The sequence below is a fragment of the Bos javanicus genome, chromosome 5 (genome assembly GCF_032452875.1).
Source record: "Bos javanicus breed banteng chromosome 5, ARS-OSU_banteng_1.0, whole genome shotgun sequence".
NCBI classification, from domain to species: domain Eukaryota; kingdom Metazoa; phylum Chordata; class Mammalia; order Artiodactyla; family Bovidae; genus Bos; species Bos javanicus.
Window position 1 is genome coordinate 38751894 of NC_083872.1, and position 24344 is coordinate 38776237.

Below are 24344 nucleotides of genomic sequence, written 5' to 3' on the forward strand. Positions count from 1 at the left end.
CTTACTCCTTGGAAGGAAAGTTATGACCAACCTAGATAGCATATTCAAAAGCAGAGACATTACTTTGCCAACAAAGGTTCGTCTAGTCAAGGCTATGGTTTTTCCTGTGGTCATGTATGGATGTGAGAGTTGGACTGTGAAGAAGGCTGAGCGCCGAAGAATTGATGCTTTTGAACTGTGGTGTTGGAGAAGACTCTTGAGAGTCCCTTGGACTACAAGGAGATCCAACCAGTCCATTCTGAAGGAGATCAGCCCTGGGATTTCTTTGGAAGGAATGATGCTCAAACTGAAACTCCAGTACTTTGGCCACCTCATGCAAAGAGTTGACTCACTGGAAAAGACTCTGATGCTGGGAGGGATTGGGGGCAAGAGGAGAAGGGGACTACAGAGGATGAGATGGCTGGATGGCATCACTGACTTGTTGGACGTGAGTTTCAGTGAACTCCGGGAGTTGGTGATGGACAGGGAGGCCTGGCGTGCTGCGATTCATGGGGTCACGGAAAGTCGGACACGACTGAGCGACTGATCTGATCTGATCTGAATGACCCTTATCTGAAATATAAGATTTCTGTTTTCTTGAATATTAATTAAAATTCCTTAAAATCATTTTAGATGGGACTTTCAGGGTGGGACAGTAGATGGGAGTCCACCCACCAATGCGAGGAACACAGGTTCCATCCCTGATCCGGGAGGATTCCACATACTGTGGAGTAGCTAGGTCCATGCACTGCAACCGCTGAGCTCGTGTTCTGGAGGCAGGATGCCACAACCACTGAGTCCACATGCTACAACTACTGAAGCTCATGTGCATAGTGCCTCCCTGTTTTCTCCATCCCAGCATCTGCCTGCTGGATGTTGAGACCAGGGTAACCTTGGAAATGCTACATGCAGAAAATGACAGAGGTCCTTCGACCCTGGGTCCCTGAGTCACTGTGTGGAGCAGAGCTCTTCCTGGCTGTTGACTGCACTTATGAGTGAAGTAGTGAAGTGAAAGTTGGTCAGTGGTGTCTGACTCTTTGCGACCCCATGGACTATACAGCACACCACAAGCAGAGATTAGCCTCTGCTCAACCAACTGGAGAAGACCCATGTACAGCAACGAAGACCCAATGTAGTCAAAAATAATAAATATTTTTTAAAAACTATTTCAGATATAAAAATCCCATTTTAACAAGAAAATCTAAGTACTTAAAATCACACAAGCAAAATAAATCTAAGATGGACATTCTTAAACACAGAACTATTTCCTGAAGCACTGTATGAATTAAATTCACATATACAACTGTCATTTAGGATACAGAATGCAAAACAAAATCTCTATAGATTGTCATTAGTTCACCCCCAAAAATTAAAAGCAAAGAACAGACTGATTGACAGAAATATCCCCATTCTATTTATACTTTTTTTCTATCAAAATGTGTTAGTTCCAGTACTCATTCATAAAATTCATCTATAGGGTGGACTTTCCTGGTGGTCCAGTGGTTAAGACTCTATGTTTCCAACGCAGGGGCACAGGTTTGATCTCTGTTCAAGGAACTAAGATCCCACATGCTGAGAAGCATAGCCAAAACAAATTTTTTTTAATTACTCAATATCAGTACAATATAATCATTTTTATGCAAGTATCATCCTGATTTTAAGAAAGAATTCTTAACAATTCTTTAATAATGAGCCTGAAGCATGCTGAACACAACAAGATACTGGGAACTTGAGCATGTTTTAATTGAGAGTTCATAATTCACAGGGCAAAACTTTGTACTTAAGACAAACTCCCATTTACTGCAGAAAGAAAACTTATATCAAAAGCTTTCAAACTATAGTTTTAGTGAAAGTGAAAATGTTAGTTGCTCAGTCCCACCCGACTCTTTGTGACCCCATGAACAGTAGTCCACCAGGCTCCTCTGTCCATGGAATTCTCCAGGCAAAAATACTGGGGTGGGTAGCCATTCTCTTCTCCGGGGGATCTTTCTGACCCAGAGATCAAACCTGAGTCTCCTGCATTGCAGATGGATTCTTTACTGTCTGAGCCATCAAGGAAGCCCTTATAAAGTTTCTAGTTACATTAAAAATGATATCAACACATATAATGAGTGCAATAAAAAAGAGCCCTTGAAGAAATAAATATAAGTATAGCTAGAATGCTTACTATGAAGTCTCCCCCTGCCCAAAATCATATATTTAAAGGAACTGATGCTTTTTATTATCGAAAAAGTATATAACTTGAGAGTTAGGAAAGATCTTTGGCTGCATCACAAACATTTCAGCCGCAATGCTGGAAAAGTACAGGAGGCGAAGTCACCTAGAGAATGTAAGATGGGAAGAACAGACACCCTATAACAGTGTTACTCAAAATGTGAACCTGGAACCATCTGCCCTATTTATTACTTTGAATGCTGGTTTCAAAAGCAGGTTTATAAAGTTCAGGATTCTCATCTGTTAACATAATTCCAACCCCTCACACCAAACCAAACAAATTGTGATCAACCTCTCAGTTTCAGCAGATGTATGTTTACCGGTTAAGAGCAAAAATCAGGCAAATCAAGAGGCAAAGATACAAGGGGAGGGGAGAAGAGGGAGAAAGAAAGCAAGTTATCTCTTATTCAGGACCTCACCTTTCCTTCCCACATTCAACACTCAAATATTTCACACAAAATACTGGCTACTTCTAGTGAGCAGGATCTTCAAAAAGGAATTAAAAATTCAGGAATCATTTTGAGAAAGCATCTGGGTAACTGCTTAAGCAAAGTTAAGAAAAGTTAAGTGTGCAGACCTCAAATATCTGTTTTTAAACGTGGAACAAGAGAACGAGGGGGTACTGTAACTTGAGCATATTACTTTTTACTCAGAAAGCGAAGAGGAACTAAAGAGTCTCTTGATGAAGGTGAAAGAGGAGAGTGAAAAGCTGGCTTAAAACTCAACATTCAAAAAGCTAAGATCATGGCATCCAGTCCCATCACTTCACAGCAAATAGACGGGGGGAAAAATGGCAACAGTGACAGACTTTATTTTCTTGGGCTCCAAAATCACTGCAGATGGTGACTGCAGCCATAAAATTAAGACACTTGCTCCTTGGAAGGAAAGCTATGACTAACCTAGACAGCATATTAAAAAACAGAGACATCACTTTGCCAACAAAGGTTCATATAGTCAAAGCCATGGTTTTACCACTAGTTATGTACAGATGTGAGAGTTGGACCACGAAGAAGGCTGAGCACCGAAGAATTGATGTTTTCCAACTGTGGTGCTAGAGAAGACTTTTGAGAGTCCCTTGGACATCAAGGAGAGCAAACCAGTCAATTCTAAAGGAAATAAACCCTGAATATTCATTGGAAGGACTGATACTGAAACTCCAATACTTTGGCCACCTGATACAAAGAGCTGACTCACTGGAAAAGACCCTAATGCTGGGAAGGACTGAGGGCAGGAGGAGAAGGGGACAAGAGAGGATGAAGCGGTTGGATAGCATCACTGACTCAATGGACATGAGTCTGAGCAACCAGGAGACAGTAAAGGACAGGGAAGCCTGGTCTGCTACAGTCCACGGGGTCACGGAGAGTCAGACATGACTGACTGAGTGAACAACAACAAAATCAAGTAACTGTCTTGTACCAGAGCTGAGATTAGATGTTTAGAGACCCAGTCTAGACAAAACCATATCTTTACAGTTAAAAAGTATTCGAAGCATGAGATATGGACAGAGATCCCCCAGTTAGAATATAGATTTTTTTGTTTTAGTCATAATTTGATCTCTAATACCTAAAACAATACCTAATGTTACTAAGGAAAAAACGTGCCTAACTTGATGTAACAAAAATACCAAAAAATGTAATGTTGATTCATTACACACATAAAAGTCTATCTAACCACCATCAAAGAGTCTAGGGCAGGCATTCCAAGGTGAGAAATGCTGCTCCAAGAACCCAGGCTGACCACACTGCTATTTCAACGCGTGGCTTCCAAGGTCACATGCTTGATGCCACTGCCTTCCAGGGCCCACCCTGCAACACGGGAAAAGGTAAATGTGTGTGAAAGAATGTGTGTAGAGACAGAACTCCTACTCACATTATACTGGAGATAGTCACAAGGCCGCACGTAACTAGTAGGAAGGCTAGGAAAAGTAGTCCATCTGTGTGCCTAAGATATGTGAAGAAGAGGTAGAAGTCTTTGAAGAATGATGAAATGAAAAGTTTTCAATGAAAAGTTTGGTATTTCCATGTGAAAAATGTGTCTAATAGGCAGTTGGATGTAAAAAATGTAGAGTTCAGAAGAGAAGCCAAAGCCAGAGATTTGTTTACCATCAGTAGCAAACATCGGAGAAGGCAATGGCACCCCACTCCAGTACTCTTGCTTGGAAAATCCCATGGACAGAGGAGCCTGTTAGGCTGCAATCCATGGGGTCGCTAAGAGTCGGACACGACTGAGCGACTTCACTTTCACTTTTATGCACTGGAGAAGGAAATGGCAACCCACTCCAGTGTTCTTGCCTGGAGAATCCCAGGGACGGGGAGCCTGGTGGGCTGCTGTCTATGGGGTCGCACAGAGTCGAACATGACTGAAGTGACTTAGCATAGCAAACATACAAGCCAGAGTTTCTCAAACTCTGCATCACAATCAAATTCCAAGGTTCCACTTACTGAATCAGAATCTCTTGAGATAAAGCCTGGCAAACTTCATTTTTAATGAACTTCTAAGCAATTCTTACCAACACAAGTTTTAGAAATATGGGCAAAGGGAATAACTACCATCAAGAACAAAGGTTCAAGGCACTTCCCTGGGGGTCCAGTAGTTCAGAATTTACTTGCCAATGCAGGGGACACGGGTTCGATTCCTAGTACAGGAAGACCCCACAAGCCTTAGAGCAACTAAGCACCACACTTACTGTGCCAGCGCTCTGCAACAAGAGTGCTATGCTGGGCTAAGTGGCTTAAGTCGTGTCAGACTCTGTGCAGCCCTATGGGCTGTATCCTACCCGGCTCCTCTGTCCATGGAATTCTCCAAGCAAGAGTACTGGAGTGGGTTGCCATGCCCTCCTCCAGGGGATCTTCCTGACACATGGATCGAACGTGGGTTTCTTGCATTGCAAGCAGATTCTTTACCATCTGAGCCACGAGGGAAGCTTCCACGACAAGAGAATCTACCACAGTCAGAAAACCATGCCCGCGCACTGCAACAAAAGGTAGCCCCTGCTCGTCACAACTAAAGAAATCCCGCACACAACAATAAAGACCCACTGCAGCCAAAAACATATAAATGAAAATTTTAAAAAATAAAGATTCAAGATAAAGGTATCACAAATGAGAGAAGGTGCCAAGAAGTTAACACTGTTAACACGATCCTGTGGTTTCTGGGCTGTTGTCACACTATACTACCTATTAGATCAATAGTTCTCAAGTCTAGCTTCACATTAGAACATCTGATGAGCTTTTAAAAAATATTAATATTGAGGTTCCACCCACCAATTATTACATCATATCTCCAAGAGTGAGGAGGAATTACAGAGTACTCTTTCTTAAGCTTTACACCTAATTCAGAGTACAGCCAGGACTGAGAAACACCATTATGAGACAGCTGCTATTACATGTTCTTCATTTCAGAGTCCCAGGTTAATGTCCTACTTTAAAGACAACAAATCTTCATTTTAATTAATTGTGAACACTGAAAAATCAAGAAATTAAACATTGTTTAAAAATCTGGATTTCTGAGTTCTTTCAAGGTCAGAAGTAAATAGATTGCTAAACAGCACGGATCAGCTGCTACCAGGTAGCAGCTGCTCCAGTCTGACCCTCAGCATTTGTTTATATTCCCTCACATGGTCACTGTAAGCATATGAGTTACTGCCATTAATAGACATGGGCCTTATTACTACAGATAAATATGTTAACTACTCACCTGTAAGTATTACAAGTATCCTTTATGTCTAATAGCTGTATTTGTATATACTCATGTAACAAAATAAAGAAATGAGTCAATCTTGTAAATGTTTTCACATCAGCCTCTTCATAAACCAATCCCTCCAACTTCTTTAACTGAAACTTTGGCAGTGGAACACAAATACTAGCTCCCTTCAATCTGCTGAGTAATAAGTGCACACTGATGACTTTACCTCAAAGTCCTGAGGTACATGGGGCACAGGATTATGTTCTAAACCCTCCATCTTCCAAGAAGAGGGAGAAAGAGACTGACAAACTTCTCATTTAAATTCATGCATACCCACCATAACCCCACACTGCCTATATTTTCAACCTTCTGGGAATGCTCCCTCATTTCCGAAAGCCTGCACTCAGTGACACAGTCTGCACTGTAACATAACCTATCCACATCACGAGTGACTTTCAGAATTCAGGGGATCATCTGTGCAGTTTGGGAGCAATTTCCTGGCCAGGTACCTCTTACCTCTCCACAATACTTAGCCACTCCCCTAAATCCAACACCTTGCCACTTATTACCCAGACGTGCTCTTCATCAGAATCTAATACGGCCTTCTTACAAAAATGTCTTATCCTTCAGTTTTCTCACTCCTACAATAACTCCACCTCCACTTTACAGATACCTGCATATATATACCTATAGTATCTAGTAACTCATGAACACCATTCTCATTGTGCTTCCAGCCTAAATTACAGTATTTGAAACACTCTATGAAAACTACTAACGTTCCTTCCTGTCAATTCTGATACAACATGTAAGCCAAGACAAAGCCTACATTAATTCCAATATCTGTGATTTCTTCATTAATACACTTAGAGCTGCCATATCCTAGAGAGAAATTATAAGAGCCTACAGATTGATCCCCTACAGGTACATAGTCTCTGATTTCCGCTGTGCCTTCAACTGCACTAATAAAATTTTTACTTATCATTAGTGAGCTCAATCTCTCATTCATGTCAGCAAGTATTCTGTATCTTGATAATTCTCCCCAAGTCCTTTAACCTAGTACCAAATCTTTTACTCTCAATGAGTTACCTCCCAGACTGAAAAATATAGCAATCTCCAGACATGAAATGAGTACCTCAACTACCAGTCCGGATTCCTCTCTCACAATGTGTCTTCATCTGCCTGTCCCTAATTCTGTCCTTTCTTTCTTGATATATGATTGTCTCCTCCCAGCCATCAAAAGTTAGCTCTTCTATCAATAGTCTTCATCCTTGTCCTCATTTAAGTGCTTCATCAGTTAGCCCTTTTCTTTCTTATACCCTCAGCCTCTCTTTTCTCTTCAATCTGTAAGTATGCTCGTTACTGATCAGCTAAAAATGTTTTAAGTGATGTCCATTTGGCGAGTTCCAGTCTCCAAGTAACAATACTGCCTACTTTTTATCTCAATTATTTTTCTTTTAAAGTTATCCACCCATGTTGAATCTATCCCCTTCACATGTCATTCATCCTGACACCGCCAAACCCAGGAGATATTTTATTTTTTATCACTGAAACACTCAATTGCAAGAGACATCGGTGACCTTTAATGCTGTTTAAAGACCTTTATCTTCCATCACTTCCATAAAAGTGTTTTAGGGGTTCTGACCTTAGTCCATTGCTCTTGTCTAAATATACCTTCTCGTTGGACAAGCTCGATTTTGAATGCAGTTTGTCCCTTGAAACCATTCCTTCTGTACTGCCAATCTCAGATAATGACATTTTTATACACACAGTAAACAAAATGAAAAATCCAGGCATTTCCCTCTTCTTTCTTATCATATCCAACAACCACATTTTGCTGATTTTTCAGCATTTATCCAATTTAACCCTTTTCCTCCAACCCAATTCGCCTTTTCCAATTCAGATACTCATGGCTTCTTGTTCTATCTCTAGAGCCATTTTTAAAAGTAACCCCCTACACTGAAGACCAACCACAATCTGAGTTACCATAGCCCCTCTCTTCCTATGAAGCTAAAAATTTTCAACAATTTATCAGAGTTAATAGAATAAAACCCAGATTTCTTAGTTATAGTTTAATCCATAGTTTGCTAGCTCTTACATAATCACCTGTGAATAGCTGTACACATCATGGTTTTACACAGCTTTGTAAGAATATGGTCCCCATTACTCTTTCTCTGATTAACTTATATTAACTTTCCTTCAGGTTCTATTCAAATTAATCTGCTCCTACAGGAAACTTTTAATAAAATCTCAGTATAGGATAAGTGCTTCTTTGAGTTTAGCATTCGATGAAACTTGAGCATGTATTATACTACACTATCTACTTGCCCAACTATTTCACTAAGTAGACTGTAAGCAAGTGATATGAGCACAGTGGCCTACACATAGCAAACACTCAATAAACATTTGTACCCCTGAACAAAACCAAAAAATATATTATATAGTATTTTTCTCTGTCAAAGAGATTATCACCTAAGAAGATAAAAGAGCTATAATAAAAATAAAAGTTAAACTTACTCTTTTTAAAAACATCAGTATGCAGTATGAAATACTAAAGTACTAAATCTAAATTTTCCATATGTGAATATGGGGGGGGGGGACAGTATTTAAAAATAAAGTATACTGGCCACTTGGTGACACTCTTGTTCCATATTTTTCAGTATTATTTAATACTTTATTCTAAGGTTTATTCTACAGGGGAAAAAATTACTTAAAAAAAAAAAAACTCATTCTCTCTAAATCAATAACTCCTGATAAAGTATAACATGTTCCTTAAATACAAAGTGAAATAAATCCTAACATATTTTGAATTTCACAAACAAATGTGTTTTGTACAAACAGATAATCACTGGGTAAAAACAGAACCAAGAGTAGTAGGTAATGATATACTTGAAATGTAGACAAATTATCAGGTATGTGGCTCTATTAAATAAGAAAGTGGTAATTTTCAGAGCATGGGCAGGGGATGGGGGGTATTGTATGAGGATGACAGAAAACTTGACACATTCTCTTTTCCTCTGTTGACTGTTTCCAGTGACTCCACACTCCCATTAATAAAACATATTTGAATAAGAACTACTATATATATATATGTACATGTACACACACACACAATATATATATACACACATACACTGAATTTATAAAGTACATAATGTGTTACAATATGAAACATATAAAACAGATGTTCCACTGCCAGTAATAGACCTGTGGAAGATGGTGCGAAAGCAAGGAAGCCCAGGAATGATGGCAATCTGCAAAAGGAAGTGCTGAGCTGTGTAAGAAGAAAGACTGACAGGGTCAGAAGATTTACTATGTACTGGAATGTAGGCAAAATATCAAGGGTGCTAGTTTCAGGTCTGAGATCAGATTTCACCCTATTTACAAGCTAACGAGCTGTTACTACCTCGCGGATGCCTGCGGAAGACACAAAAGACTTAATTCTCCAGCATAGCAAACACCATAAGCACTGGCATGTTTGCGTGAGTTTCTCCAGGTTCCAAGTCCCACAGGGATGATCTGATATGAGCCCAGGTGTATGCACATGCACATGTGGTGGGTCTGGCTCACACCTGAGGAAACCTGGGAAATCCACTATTTTTACACCAAGCAATAAGCAAGCCTATGGACTGGGAGACTGGGATTGACGTATATACACTGCTATGTATAAAAAAGATAATCTATTATATAGCACAGGGAACTCTACTCTGTACTTGCTGGTGACCTACATGGGAAGGAAATTCAAAACAAAGGCAGCATATATGTATATATATGGCTGATTCACTTTGTTGGAACAGCGGAAACTGACACCACAGTGTAAAACAATTATACTCCAATTTAAAAAAAAAAAAAAGATAAGTAAAAATGGGGGGGTGGGTGGACTAGAATAGCCCAAGGCTTGTAAAAGGACTGGAAAGAAAAAAAAAAAAAAGCAAGCCTGCTCTTTAACACAGAGGAAGACATTACCTTATCCTTCAAGACTGCTCACCACAAACCCAGCTCTGAGAAATAAGACAGATAAACAGCGATCAGGGCCTTGCATTCTTGGCATAACTTGGTAAGATGTGTAGGAGTGCAAGAGACCCATGGAGGACTGTTTATCCCAACAACTGAAAGCCAGGATTCTCTCAATGATATAGAAGGGGAGTAAAATTAGGAAAAGATGAAGGGATACTGCCATGAAGTCAAATATGGAAATACTGTATAAAAATAAATACGGGTATAAAAGTGTGTATCCAGGTCTTATCTATAACAAACACTCTCCACTAAAGAGAACTTGTGTTCCTTAGAGAAACTGCTGATTTGAGGGCTGGGGCAGTGAAAGTATAAGAAGGACCTAGAACATCTTTCAGCAGAAAGTTAAGAAATAATCAAAAAATGAGGTAGATAAGTCAAAATAACTCAGATGATCTTAATTTGGCAATGAATTCATATATAACACCAAAAGCATTAGCAACAAAAGGAAAAGGTGATACATTAAATTTAATCAAATTTTAACATTTTGTACATCAAAAAAGGTCATGATCCACAAAGTGAAAAAACTATTTACGGAATGGGAGAAAATACTTACAAATTGTACATCTGAAAAGGATTTAATATCCAGAATACATAAAGAACTGCTAAAACTCAACAACAAAAAGACAAACAGCTCAACTTTTAAATGGACAAATAAAACTAAATAGACATTTCTTCAAAGAAGATACACACATGGCCAATAAACACATGAAACTGGTTGTTCATCATTACTAGTCGTTAGGGAAATGCAAATCAAAACCAGGAGATATCACTTTACACTTACCAGGATGGCAATAATAATAGTAATAATGGTGATGACTGATGATAATGATAGAAACATAATGAGTTGCTGGTGAGCATGCAGGAAAAACTTGGGACTCTTGGACACTGCTGGCAGGAATGTAAAACAGTGCAGCTAATATGGAAAACAATTTGGTGGTTCCTCAAAAAGCTAAATAAAGCATTACTATATGACCCAGCAATTCCACTCCTGCATATGTAACCAAAAGAACTGAAAACAGAAACTCAAAACAGACACTCATATGTCAGTGTTCACTGCAGCATTATTCACAACAGCCAAAAGGTAGAAACAACCCAAAAGTTCATCAGAAGAAAAATGGAGAAACAAAATGTGGTATACACATACAAGGGAATATTATTCACCCAGAAAAAGGGATGTGGTTCTGATATATGCTACAACATACAACAGACCTTGAAAATACTATGTCAAGTGACAGAAGACAGATAGAAAAGAACAAACATTGTATGAATGCAACTATACAAAATATCTAGAACAGGCAAATTCCTAAAAATAGAAACTAGAATGTTGGCTGCCAGGTGCTGGGGGTAAAGGAGAATAACAGGCTATTGCTTAACGGGTACGCAGTTCTGTTTGGGATGATGAAAAGTTTTGGAAATAGTTGAGATGGTTGCACAACACTCTAAATATAATTAATGCCAATGAATTGTATACCTGAAAACTGTTACAATGGCATATTTTATGTCATGTATATTTTACCACAAAATATTTTTTAAAAGAACACACAGAAGCTACTTTGAAGGGATTTGATGGCCAAACTCGGGCATCAAAATAATGATACCAACAGATTATACCACACTGAACAAAAACAGGAATCTGCTGATACTGGGTAGGTCAAAAAGTTTTTTCAGGTTTTCCATATGATCTTCCAGAAAAATCCAAATGAACTTTTTGGCCAACCCAATATAAACAAAGTTTTGTTTCTTATTTAAAGAGGGTAGCAGAGAGAAAGAAAGCTCTTCCTCAAAACATGTCTACACAATATAGAAAGAAACATTTAATTATGAAATCACTCATTTAGAAGCATCTCATTACTAATTAATTCAGGCAAGAAACATCAATGGATACTAAAAGTAGGAAGGGAGTGAAATGGGACGTAGAATGGCATAATCACATAGTTTCAAAGTATCAAAACACTAACTTCAAGGAAGAAAGCTGAATTCACAGTGAAGAAATTTTGCAGATCCCAATCTTACTAAGACAACACCACCAAAAAAGGAAATCAACATTTGCAGTCTAACAAAACACAATAAAGACAGGATCACTTCAGAAACTGCAGCAGAAAAAAATAAAATGCATAACTTGCATCTAATCATGAACACCAGACAAACCTAAATTGAGAAATATTCTATAAAATGTCTGTCCTGTATTCATTTTGCCAAAAACAGCCATAAAAATCAAGGGAAGACTGAGGAACTGTTCCAGATTAAAGAAGTCTACAAAAATAGGACCTATGAGATCAAATTAGATCTTTTTGCTATAAAGTGCATTACTGGGGCACTGCTGGAGACAAAAACAAAAATACTGACAAGTACGGTTCTCCAAATTGCTCAGAATTGTTTTCTTACAAAAATATACAACTACTCCTGTATGGTTTATGATGCAATCATTTTTTCCCCCTAGAAGAATAGCTACTTTCCACTCACAAAGTCTTTTAGTAGGAACTCTTCAATGAGTCCATCTGATAGGGAACAACTTAAAGATAACCAGGAAGACGCCAGCCACTAAAAGCTGTAACTTCTGTGATAGCGTAAAATGTGAAATATTACTGAAGATGTCCAGACGTCAAGTGAAGGTGTTGAAATAGAAGCATTTTCTAGTTTACTATGCTGCTTCATTTTTCTTCATAAAAACTGCTTTGTTTTACACCTGTTTACTATCTATAATCTATACTAAAATGTAGGTTTCATGAAAGGAGTTTATTATCTCCAGAGGCTAGAAGAGTATCTGATATATACAAAGTACACAGTAAATACTTAACAAATGAATGAATATAACATATAAAATTAACTCTCTGTTCTGAAAAGAGAATATACCTTGCTTTTTTCCCCACCATAGTTAACTTTTAAAATTATTTTTTAATCATTAAAAATATTTTTTTAAATGATTACTATGTAACAGGCATGGTAAAATATGTGTTGCATGTGTTGAATCATGTAATCCTTTTTTTTAATTGAAGTATAGTTGATTTACAATATTATGCTAGTTTCATGTATACAACATAATGATTCAGAATTTTTTCAGTTTATATTTCATTACAGGTTACTTTAAGATAACAGGTGTAATTTCCTGTACTATACAGTATACAGTTGTTGCTTATCTATTTTGTACACAGTAGTTTGTATCCGTGAATCCCATACCCCTAACCTATCCCTCTAACCTTCCCTCTCCTTTTTGGTAACCAGTTTGTTTTGCATATCTGTGAATCTGTTTCTGTATTACATACACAGCCACTTCTATTATTTGTTACATTCCACATATAAGTGACAGTATTTGTCACTTATCCCTTATTTCACTTAGCATAATATTTTCTCGGTCCATCCACATTGCTGCAAATGGCAGTATTTCATTCTTTGTTACAGCTAAGTAATATTGTGTGTGTGTGTGTGTATACACCACATCTTCTTAATTCATTGTCTACTGATGGGCAAGGGGTTGCTTCCATGTCTTGGCTATTGTAAATAGTGCTTGTATGAGGTACATGCATATACCCAGAAAAAATCTGAAAACAATACACTTGTTTAATGTCCATGGTATAGATAAGAAAACTGATCAACTAATGATCAACAGGAACCACTCTGGTGGTTCAGTGGTTAAGACTCCATCCTTCCACTGTAAGGAGCATGGGTCTGATCCCTGGTCAGGAAACTAAAAGTCCCACATGCTGTGTGACATGGCTAAAAATGTTTTTTAATTTTAAAAAGTTTAAAAATAGAGAAATTAAAAAAAAAAAACCCACTACTGAATCAATGAATTTCAAACAACAGAATAAGAGTACAGGCAACATTCTCTGATCACAAACAACTAGGATTACTACATCAGAATCAGTATTAAATTACTATTAGTTACAATAGTGCTTAAAGGAAATTTTAAAACTATACTTGTTAATAGATAAGAAAAACAATTAAATGTCCAAGTTAAAATTTTAGATTTTTTAAATGAAGCGTATTTGTTTTAGGTTATTAGAAGGCAAACTGAAAACACCTATTAAAATTTAAAATATACATGCCCTTTGACCCAGAAACTCCACTTTTGGCAATCTATCCCATAGGTACCAAAGTACTGTTTCTTAAAGATATTATGTACTCAGATTTATTGCAATATTGTTTTGTACTGGAAACTGCATGAATATTCATCAACAGGTAAACAACTGAAATATCTGGTTTATCCACATAATGGAATATTACTTGGAAATTCAAAAAATATTAAACCAAATAACTTGGAGGGATCTGCACAAGCCTCTAGAGAAAATCAACTTAGAAAGAAGTGTGTTTAAGTGTTAATTGCTCAGTTGTGTCTGACTCTTTGCAACCCCAGAGACTGGGGCCCACCAGGCTCCTCTGTCCATGGGATTTCCCAAGCAAGAATACTGGAGTGGGTTGGCATTTCCTACTCCAGGAGATCTTTCCGACCCAGGGATGGAACACGGGTCTCGTGCATTGCACGGTTCTCCTGCATTGCAGGCAGATTCTTTACCATGAGTCACCAGGGAAACTGACCTCATTAACAAAAATCAAATACCCCAAGTGTCTGTGAATACAGACAAAACATTAGGTTGGTGCAAAAGTAACTGTGGTTTTGTGTTGTTGAAGTTTGCCATTTGATATTAGAATACACTCAAATAAATGTGGTTATGCTATAAATGATTTTAACATGCATTTCTTACTTTATGTTTTTTTGCTAATGACTTTATTACTTGCTGTTTAACTACGGAAATGATACTACACAAAAAGAAAATTTGAGCAATTTTCTTAGTCGAGTTCAGAACTAGTCAGAAAGCAGAGATGACTCACAACATCAACAATGCATCTGGCCAGGATGATTTAAGAAATTTTGCAAATGAGAGGAGAGCCTTGAAGATAATGAGTCCAGTGGCTAGCCATCACAAGTTGACAATGACCAACTAAGAGGAACATCAAAGCTGATCCTCTAAAACTACACAAGATGTTGTCCAAGAACTCAGTGTCAACCATTCTATGGTCATTTGGCATTGTAAGCATATGGTCATCGAAGCAAGTTGGAAAAGTGAAAAAGCTAGGTACGTGGGTACCTTGTGAGCTCACCAAAAATTTTAAAAAAAGCATTTTGAAGTGTCATCTTCTCTTATTCTACACAATAACGACAAACTGTTTTTGGATTGGGACGTACGACAAAAAGTAGATTGTATATGACAACCAGTGATGACCAGCTCAGTGACTGGACCAAGAAAAAGCTCCAAAGCACTTCCAAAAACCAAACTTGCACCAAAAAAGGTCATCATCACTGTCTGGTGGTCTGCTGCCCATCTGATCCGCCAAAGCTTTCTGAATCCTGGTGAAACCATATCTGAGAAGTATGCTCAGCAAATCAATGAGATGCACAGAAAACGGCAACACCTGCATCCAGCTCTGGTCAACAGTAAGAGCCCTACTCTTCTCCACAACGCCACCTGATCGCACGTTGCACAACCAACACTTCAAAAGTTGAACAAATTGGGCTATGAGATTTTGTTTGCCTCATCTGCCATATTCACCTGATCTCTCACCAACCAAGTACCACGTCTTTAAGCATCTCCACAACTTTTTGCAGGGAAAACACTTCCATAACCATCAGGAGGCACAAAATGCTTTCCAAGAGTCTGCTGAATCCCAAAGTATGGATTTTTATGCTACAGGAATAAATAAACTTATTTCTCATTGACAATAACATGTTGATTATAATGGTTTCTATTTTCCTTAATAAAGATGTGTTTGAGCCTAGATATAATGACTTAGAATTCACAGTCCAAAACCACAATTATATTTGCACCAACCTAACAGAACATATACCAAGCTACTAACACTGCTACAAAGATTGAGAAGTAACATATATAATTTTGTTTCATTTATGTAAAATTATCCACAGGTACAGGGGGGAAAATGCTAAAAAAAGAAAAGAAAGAATAAAGACAGAAATAGCTCAGGTGGTAAAGAATATGCCTGCCATGCAGGAGATGCAGGTTAGATTCCTGGATTGGGAAGATCTCCTAGAGATGGAAACGGCAACCCACTCCAGTATTCTTGCCTGGGAAATCCCATGGTCAGAGGAGCCTGGTGGTCTACAGTCCATGTGGTCACAAAGAGTAGGACATGACTGAGAGACTAAGCATAGTACCATAGTACACAGTACAATAATCCAAGAGCTGGTTCTTTGGGGAGAAATAAACCATTAGTTAGCCTAATCAAAACTTGTATGTTTTTTTAAATTTTGATTTTTATATTTAGGTCTTTATTATATCAGATTATTTATGTTCACATGCCAGGGTTCCAATTTTATGTTTTTCTCTCCTGAATGGAGAGTAAGTTTCCCAGTACTATTTATTTAAAAGTTCATTCTTTCTGCATTTGATTTGTAATACTACTATTGCTATACCCTAAACTCCTAGACATATCTAGGTTTGCTTCCAGACTCCCTACTGTTTCACTGTTCACATTACTACAACTTTGTTCTGATACATGATCTATTGAGTGTTCACATCTTTTCAATACTATTTTTGTTATTTGGCCTCTTCCTGTTAATTTTAGAAATCAGTTTACCAACTCCTAATTGCACTCGTCTCACACGCTAGTAAAGTAATGCTCAAAATTCTCCAAGCCAGGCTTCAGCAATACGTGAACTGTGAACTTCCAGATGTTCAAGCTGGATGTAGAAAAGGCAGAGGAACCAGAGATCAAATTGCCAACATCCACTGGATCATCGAAAAAGCAAGAGAGTTCCAGAAAAACATCTATTTCTGCTTTACTGACTATGCCAAAGCCTTTGACTTTGTGAATCACAATAAACTGTGGAAAATTCTGAAAGAGATGGGAATACCAGACCACCTGACCTGCCTCTTGAGAAACCTATATGCAGATCAGGAAGCAACAGGGAGAACTGGACATGGAACAACGGACTGGTTCCAAATAGGAAAAGAAGTACGTCAAGGCTGTATATTGTCACCCTGCTTATTTAACTTCTATGCAGAGTACATCATGAGAAATGCTGGACTGGAAGAAGCACAAGCTGGAATCAAGATTGCCGGGAGAACTATCAATAACCTCAGATAAGCAGATGACACCACCCTTATGGCAGAAAGTGAAGAGGAACTCAAAAGCCTCTTGATGAAAGTGAAAGAGTTGAGTGAAAAAGTTGGCTTAAAACTCAACATTCAGAAAACTAAGATCATGGCATCTGGTCCCATCACTGCATGGGAAATAGATGGAGAAACAGTGGAAACAGTGTCAGACTTTATTTTTTGGGCTCCAAAATCACTGCAGATGGTGACTGCAGCCATGAAATTAATACACGCTTACTCCTTGGAAGGAAAGTTATGACCAACCCAGATAGCATATTCAAAAGCAGAGACATTACTTTGCCAACAAAGGTCCGTCTAGTCAAGGCTATGTATGGATGTGAGAGTTGAACTGTGAAGAAAGCTGAGCGCCAAAGAATTGATGCTTTTGAACTGTGGTGTTAGAGAAGATTCTTGAGAGTCCCTTGGACTGCAAGGAGATCCAACCAGTCCATTCTGAAGGAGATCAGTCCTGGGTGTTCTTTGGAAGGAATGATGCGAAAGCTGAAACTCCAGTACTTTGGCCATCTCATGCAAAGAGTTGACTCATTGGAAAAGACTCTGATGCTGGGAGGGATTGGGGACAGGAGGAAAAGGGGAAGACAGAGGATGAGATGGCTGGATGGCATCACCGACTCGATGGACGTGGGTTTGTGTGAACTCCGAGAGTTGGTGATGGACAGGGAGGCCTGGCGTGCTGCAATTCATGGGGTCGCAAAGAGTCGGACACAACTGAGTGACTGAACTGAACTGATGCAGCAAACAAACAAAAAACTGGAATTTAGACTGGAACTATATATTCACACCTGAATTTGAAGAGAACTGATACATTTGTGATGTCTGTCTCTTCCCATCCAATGATGTTGCATTGCTCCTTTTTTAATTGAGGACCTTAAAAATGTTCTTTAGAAATGACTTGTAATTTCATCCAACTAGGTCTCACACACTTTCATTAAATTTCATTTTTATTACTCCTTGATAGTTTTTATGCTATAGTGTTTTTAAATTACGTTGTCTAATTTATTCTGTTCATACTTGACTTTATTATACTGAACTTTGCTAATTTCCCAATAATTCTAATCGTTTATAGACTTGGATCTTCTGCATGGGTAATTATATAATCTGTAAATAAATTGTTTCTTTCATTGTAACTCTTAACCTTCATTTTCCTTGTCTCAGTTAGAGTGGGGCTGAAACCATTATTACCATGATGAATAGACGCAGTGAGAACAGGCATTATTGCTCTGCTCTGGTTTTAAGGCGAATGCCTCTAACTTTACCAGTCAGTATAGCAAATGCCTGTTTATTAAATACACAGAATTTTCTCTTCCTGGCTGAAGTTATATACTAAGTGTTAAATTTTATCAAAGTATTTTTCAACATCTGTTACCTCTGTTGCTTCTTTTGAGAGAAGCAGTCTGCCATGAACTCTGAACCCCGCCATAGGTATGAAACTGAAAGGCCTAACCATCCACTGCTACAGAAGAGTTTTTGTAACTGGTCAACAGATAGTTCAACAGGTCAAGCTGACCGCAGTTTAACTCCCATGTGACTGCTTACTCCCCAGGAAAGGACTGGCTTGCTTCCTGACTGCAACAAAAGCTATCTAGCTTAACTCTGGGTTTCTCAGTTACAGTGCATCCCACTGTGTGCAGAGCCACCAATCTGCCCATCACATCACCCTGTGGGACTTGGGGACAGGGACCCAACACTGCCATGCTGATGCTTCTGCTGACTACTGGGCTGTAACAACCGCCCACTGAATCCAGCTGTCTACTTCTAGCACCCGTGACGTTGTGGCAGTTACTTCTTGCCATTCTCCATGAGTTTGTGATTCTTCTCCAACAGGCTATAAGAGATCTTTAAAAGGATCCTTTACAACCTCCAACACTATCAAAGTCAAGTTATACAAGAAAGCAACTATCAACCCAGTTAAATCTATCTGTTCTTTTTTTCTAACTATCCTATCAAATGTCTCTATATAAGTAACCAAAGCTAACAATGATCGAGGTCATTCCAAAATATGTTTTCCCAACAGAACTTAATTGATCAAAATAAAGCAACTAAGAGATGCTTTATAATAGAAGATAATTTGTAATGACTCAAATATTTTCAAGAAGGATACTTCTGGGAAAAAAATGCCTTACTTTCTAATTAAGTAAATAGATACCTTATAATCCACATGACTCATCAAGAACAATTTAATAAACAGAAAAGAATAAACAATAGTTTAAATATTTTTATTATCTATTATGAAATGCCAAGAGATAAGAATGCTAGCTTACTAGTGCCATTAATAGTATATTACACAGTCACAAAAAGATTATAATACTAGCTGCTTCTGAAATTTTAAACCCTATTTAATATTTCATCTATGTGCCTTAAGGTGAGATTTCAATAGGAGACATTTCAATGAGGCAAACATCAAAGTAATTATACTATTATTTTTATCTTTTTACCTGTATTCAGGCTGTCGGCTTGCAGAATGATCATCTCTCGTCCACCTATAGCCAGATTCATCCTGTAACAGAAAAATGTTACTTAAAATATTCATTTACATTATTTTGGTCAAATAGAGTATCTATTTGTATCTAACAACATTACTGGAAACTAGTCTCAAAACCAAAATAATATGAGGGAAAAAATACTTTTCTAAGTTTCTCTGTGCTTCAAAGGCATGAGAAAGAAAACAAGATACAAGTCATCCATTTCAAACCACTAATTTGGTAGACTCAGAACCTGTGGTACTTATTTATCTCTATTAAAATACTTATAAGTATTTCTTTGGTGGGCCCAAACAACTTTATTGTCAAAAACACATGCCATCATTCACAATAGAGAAAGTCTGTTCAAGAACAAAAGTTCAATTTAAATTCAAACACATATTTCTCAATCTTTCATTTTATTTTCTTTCTCTGTGAAGTTTGCTCAGCAATTTTCATCTTGAAGCCTAATGAGGAAACCGTCACTTTCCCAGTTTTCTTATTGGTTTCCTTTTCTCATCCTACCTCCCATTAAAAACTATAATTGGAAACAATATAATAAGAGATCAACACTATATTAGATAAACCATATTAGACCAAGATGTTTAAAATCTTGTTTAAAATTAAGGTAAGCTTAAAATTTTAAAAAGTAACACACTTTGTCCTCTGAAACAGACAAGTTGGAAAAGGTACATATGAAGGAACCACATAGTAATCCACACTCCATTACTTAACATTACACATACAAGAAGGGACAATCAGTCCTCCATATCCACAGGTTCCACATTAGCAGATTCAACCAATCACATTTAAAAATATGGGGAAAGGGTGGAATTCAGAAAATTTCAAAAAGCAAAGCTTGAATTTGCCTCATGCTAGCAACTACTTACATAGCACCATGCTGTATTAAGTATCACAAATAATCTAGAGATGATTTAAAATACATGGAAGATGTACATAGGTTATATGTAAACACTATGCCTTTTTATGTAAGAGATTTGAGCATCCTTGGGATTTGGTATACTGGGGGTCCTGGAACCAATCCCCTGATATCAATGGACAACTGTAACATGTGCATTCAGAAACAATGATTCAGCTAAAATAAAAATATTATCTTCATTGTCCTCTTTAGCATCACATACCATACTTACAGAAGTAAAATGCATTCATCATTTTTCTTTCCAACATTAAACTGAAGAAAAAAGTCAACAGCTATAATATCACATTGGATCTAGTAAGTAGTTTGCTTTATATTAACTGAAGTCTAGGTAAGAATTAGTATCATGAGAATCCTAAGGATCTCAAGTGGGTTTATTTGTTTGAAGAATATTACATGAGAAAATGTGTAAAGAATGAACAATTCAATTTATAACAATAAGAGTAAAAAATACTATCAAGGCACTATTACGTTTCAAATACAGTTTAGTCCACTGAATCCAAAATTCCCTGTCTACACTAAGCAGCCACAGGGTTTTCATGAGGTAACAACTGTTTAACCAAAGGCTAAACTGTTTCTCCTTCAGACTACCTGAAAGAATGACTCTGGTGGCAAAATTCAGTATTTCTAAAATAAAGATAATGCATAATGTTTACTTTTCAATATTGAACCCTTCCTCCTAAAGGAAAAGCATGACATTTAAAAGTGAACAAAATAAAAATGAATTCTATTGAGACGTAAGAAAGCTTTCATCAAATTTTATTTAAGCAATGACTGAATATCTCATTAATTACGATACTGCATGGTAGGAAAGGGGAAAAAGCAGAAAATATAGGAAAATGGTTCAGCAGAAGAATGATGTAAACATGCAAGCTATGTCAAAGGAAGTGCATCAAGGAATAGTTTAATCAAGTTCAATAACAGATTACTGCAACATTAAATATGTTTCTAGATTATTAAAGATGATTAAGAAAAGAACATAATAAAGCAATAGTAGCTAAGATTTTAAAAATGCTTATTATAGGAAAGGCAATGTTTGGAGAGCTTTCTGAGGTAAGAAGTAGACTTTATTAATAATTATAACAAAATGAGACTGAGTGTCAACAACCTTAACCCAACCTCACCCACAGCATTTCATCATGATGAAAATAACGTAATTTTAACTGGGCACATTCAGTAACAGAAGATAACTACATGCTGATCACTTGAAAGTGAAAGTCACTCAGTTGTGTCCGACTCTTTGCGACCCCATTGACTATACATTCCATGGAATTCTCCAGGCCAGAATACTGGAGTGGGTCGCCTTTCCCTTCTCCAGGGGATCGTCCAACCCAGGGATCGATCCCAGGTCTCCCGCACTGCAGGCGGATTCTTACTGAATACAAAAGCAATAGGTAAGATTACCTTTATCTGGTTCTACAAACCCTCGCCAACTGAGGGAATAAAAAAGCAGGCGAGTTGGAATCAATGTTATTAAATCTAAGACAGAGCTATCTAGAGCGCTTACCCACTTTGTCCAGCACCCCAAGATTCTTGACTACCAGTTCCCATTTGACAGGTCCAGCAGGCAATTCAACAGAGCATCAAGCAGGAAGTGTTTATTCAACTGCCTCCATGGCCAGTCACATAAATTCCAAAAATTACATGATTCTTAAACTTATAAAAAACAACAATTAGTACATGGGGGAAATTTACATACTCCTCTGTGAGGTGGACCACTTCTTCGATCATGAGAAAAACTGCGGCCCTCGTCACAGTCTCGGTAATCAACATGACTGTAATATCTATTGTAGCTTCCTTCACCAGGTCTGTCTAGCAGTGGTGGTTTCTTTGGCACAACATTAACTACTCTACGGTAGCCATCCTAAAACAGACAAAAAGAAATACATAAAAATCACTAACTTCGCTATTTGGTTTTGGAAACGTTTTTTTTAAAAGCATAGGAGTTATCCTTAATCAAATAGAGTAAATGTATAAACAAACAAAAATGCATTAATGAAATAACATGAATAATAACTAATAGTAAGGTCTTCACATGAATTAAAGGAAATGAAACTGTTCAATGAGAAAGCCAGGTGTTTAAAAGTAACATGCAGCAATGCAAAAAACCAATCATAAGTAAAAGAAAAAATACAACATTATTAATAAAAAATAAACCATGAAAAGGAGAATGTCACAGTAGCTCTAATCCCTAGTTGTCCAGGTATTTTAGAAGTAAAATCATTTAAGATAGCACACATCTTTTGTTCACTGTGTCTGAAGTTTACTGTCCAGAAAAAAATAAAAGATTTTTATACATAACCAATAGCAAATAAGGAGATAATACTGAGCTAGAAAGATCTAGAGGATACATTTTGCTATTTCTAAAACAGCACATAAGAGAAGAGCCTGTGACATCATAAGTTTGGAAGCAAAATAAAACTCGATATAAAAGCTGAACTAATTTTCAAAGTAATATGTTAATGTTTTAAAGTTTAGCTGAACGGATTCTTAGTGGGAGTTGGGAAACTGAATAGAGGGAAAATAACACCTATCTTAGACTAGAAACTGCTGTAAAATAAAAATGATTATCAACAAGAAGAACCAGAGAGCTACAGAACATGCATCTCTAAATAATCTGGTCTTGAGCACTCATGCTATGTCTATCAATATCAGATGAGGCCTATGTGAAAGAAATTGGCAGGCTACCCAAGTGTAAGATATGATCACTATGAATTAACTAATTCGACAAAATGAAAAACTCATAATGCCTAACATTTGGGAGTGGTAATTTTACTATTTAAGTCTCAGTTTCATTATCTGAACAATGACATTAATAACAGTAACTACATCATGAAGTTGTGAGGACTAAAGAAAAACCAGACTGTAAAACACTTAGTACAGCAGGATACACTAAGTACACAAAAAATGTTTGCTATTATGATTACTATTTTTGCAAGTCTAAGTGAAACACTAAATTCCTCAAAATGGCTACTTCCTTAAATTGCTTCTTATCATTAATAACTACAACTATTAAGTAACTATTAAATAGCTATAAAATAGCTATTTAAATATATTAAAAAATATTTTAGTAGCTATTAAATAACTACACCAATGCCAAATTTCCCAATGAGTAGGAAATTTGTCAGTGTGCCACAAAAAAAGTTAATATCCATTTCAGAGTTAAAATGACCTATGTAATTTTTTCCCATGGGGATATAAGGTGGTTTCCTTTAGTATGTAACATACTAAATTGTAATATATATTCTGTATGATCACATAAAATATAGTACACAAATGAATTTAGTGACTTTTTCTTCTTAACACTATCTTTCATAGAGATTTCAATTAAATCTAAGCAAATACTGAGCTTAAAAAAAACTGTCACTAAGCCAAAATTTACAGCATCTTCTAATTCAAAATTTGTTGCACATAAAATTCAAACCACTGACTTCTCCAATTGTGGGAAACCATAAAATTCAATTACACAACACCCATTTGTTCCTACCAAATAATAAATGAAAATAATCAATCCAAAGTTGTTAATAAGCAAAAGAAAAAATCTGCTAATGATAGCTCTTGTATCTAGCGATGAAGATGAAACTGCCATTTCCTTTATGTTTTGAGAAAGTGTACAAATATATACATTATACCATCCCTCTGGTGGTGTTGCACTGAGTAATTCTCACAAACACACAGGATTACGAGAGCCACAAGGAGAAAAACCTGAGTGCTTATTTACCTGTAATTTATCTTGTAATCTTTAAGAGCAGTAAAGCAAGACAACGACCAGAACTCATAAAGATGCTACCTCCTGGAGGTCTAGAGGAAATCACATGAGAGTCCTAAAGAAAGGTCTTTGAAGAGAAGGGGGATTGTTCTGCATGCAGAACAGTGTCCTCCTAATGCTGACATGTCAGCTAGATCCGTTAACTCAAGAGCAGAAGA

The 24344-nt window shown here is 37.2% G+C and overlaps 1 protein-coding gene across 14 annotated transcripts in view; it reads right to left on the reverse strand.

Moving 5' to 3' along the window:
- PPHLN1 (periphilin 1) overlaps nucleotides 1-24344 on the reverse strand; it is a 175191-nt gene that overhangs the window by 115035 nt on the left and 35812 nt on the right. For 10 of the 14 annotated variants that reach the window (XM_061416413.1, XM_061416412.1, XM_061416411.1 and 7 more), the window contains exons 3-4: nucleotides 22117-22281; nucleotides 19457-19518 (exon numbers count right to left, since the gene is read on the reverse strand). In XM_061416413.1, coding sequence (XP_061272397.1) covers nucleotides 19457-19518; nucleotides 22117-22281 — 227 coding nt within the window. The remainder of the gene's footprint in view (nucleotides 1-19456; nucleotides 19519-22116; nucleotides 22282-24344) is intronic. The other 4 variants (XM_061416416.1, XM_061416415.1, XM_061416425.1 and 1 more) reach the window with 1 other exon arrangement.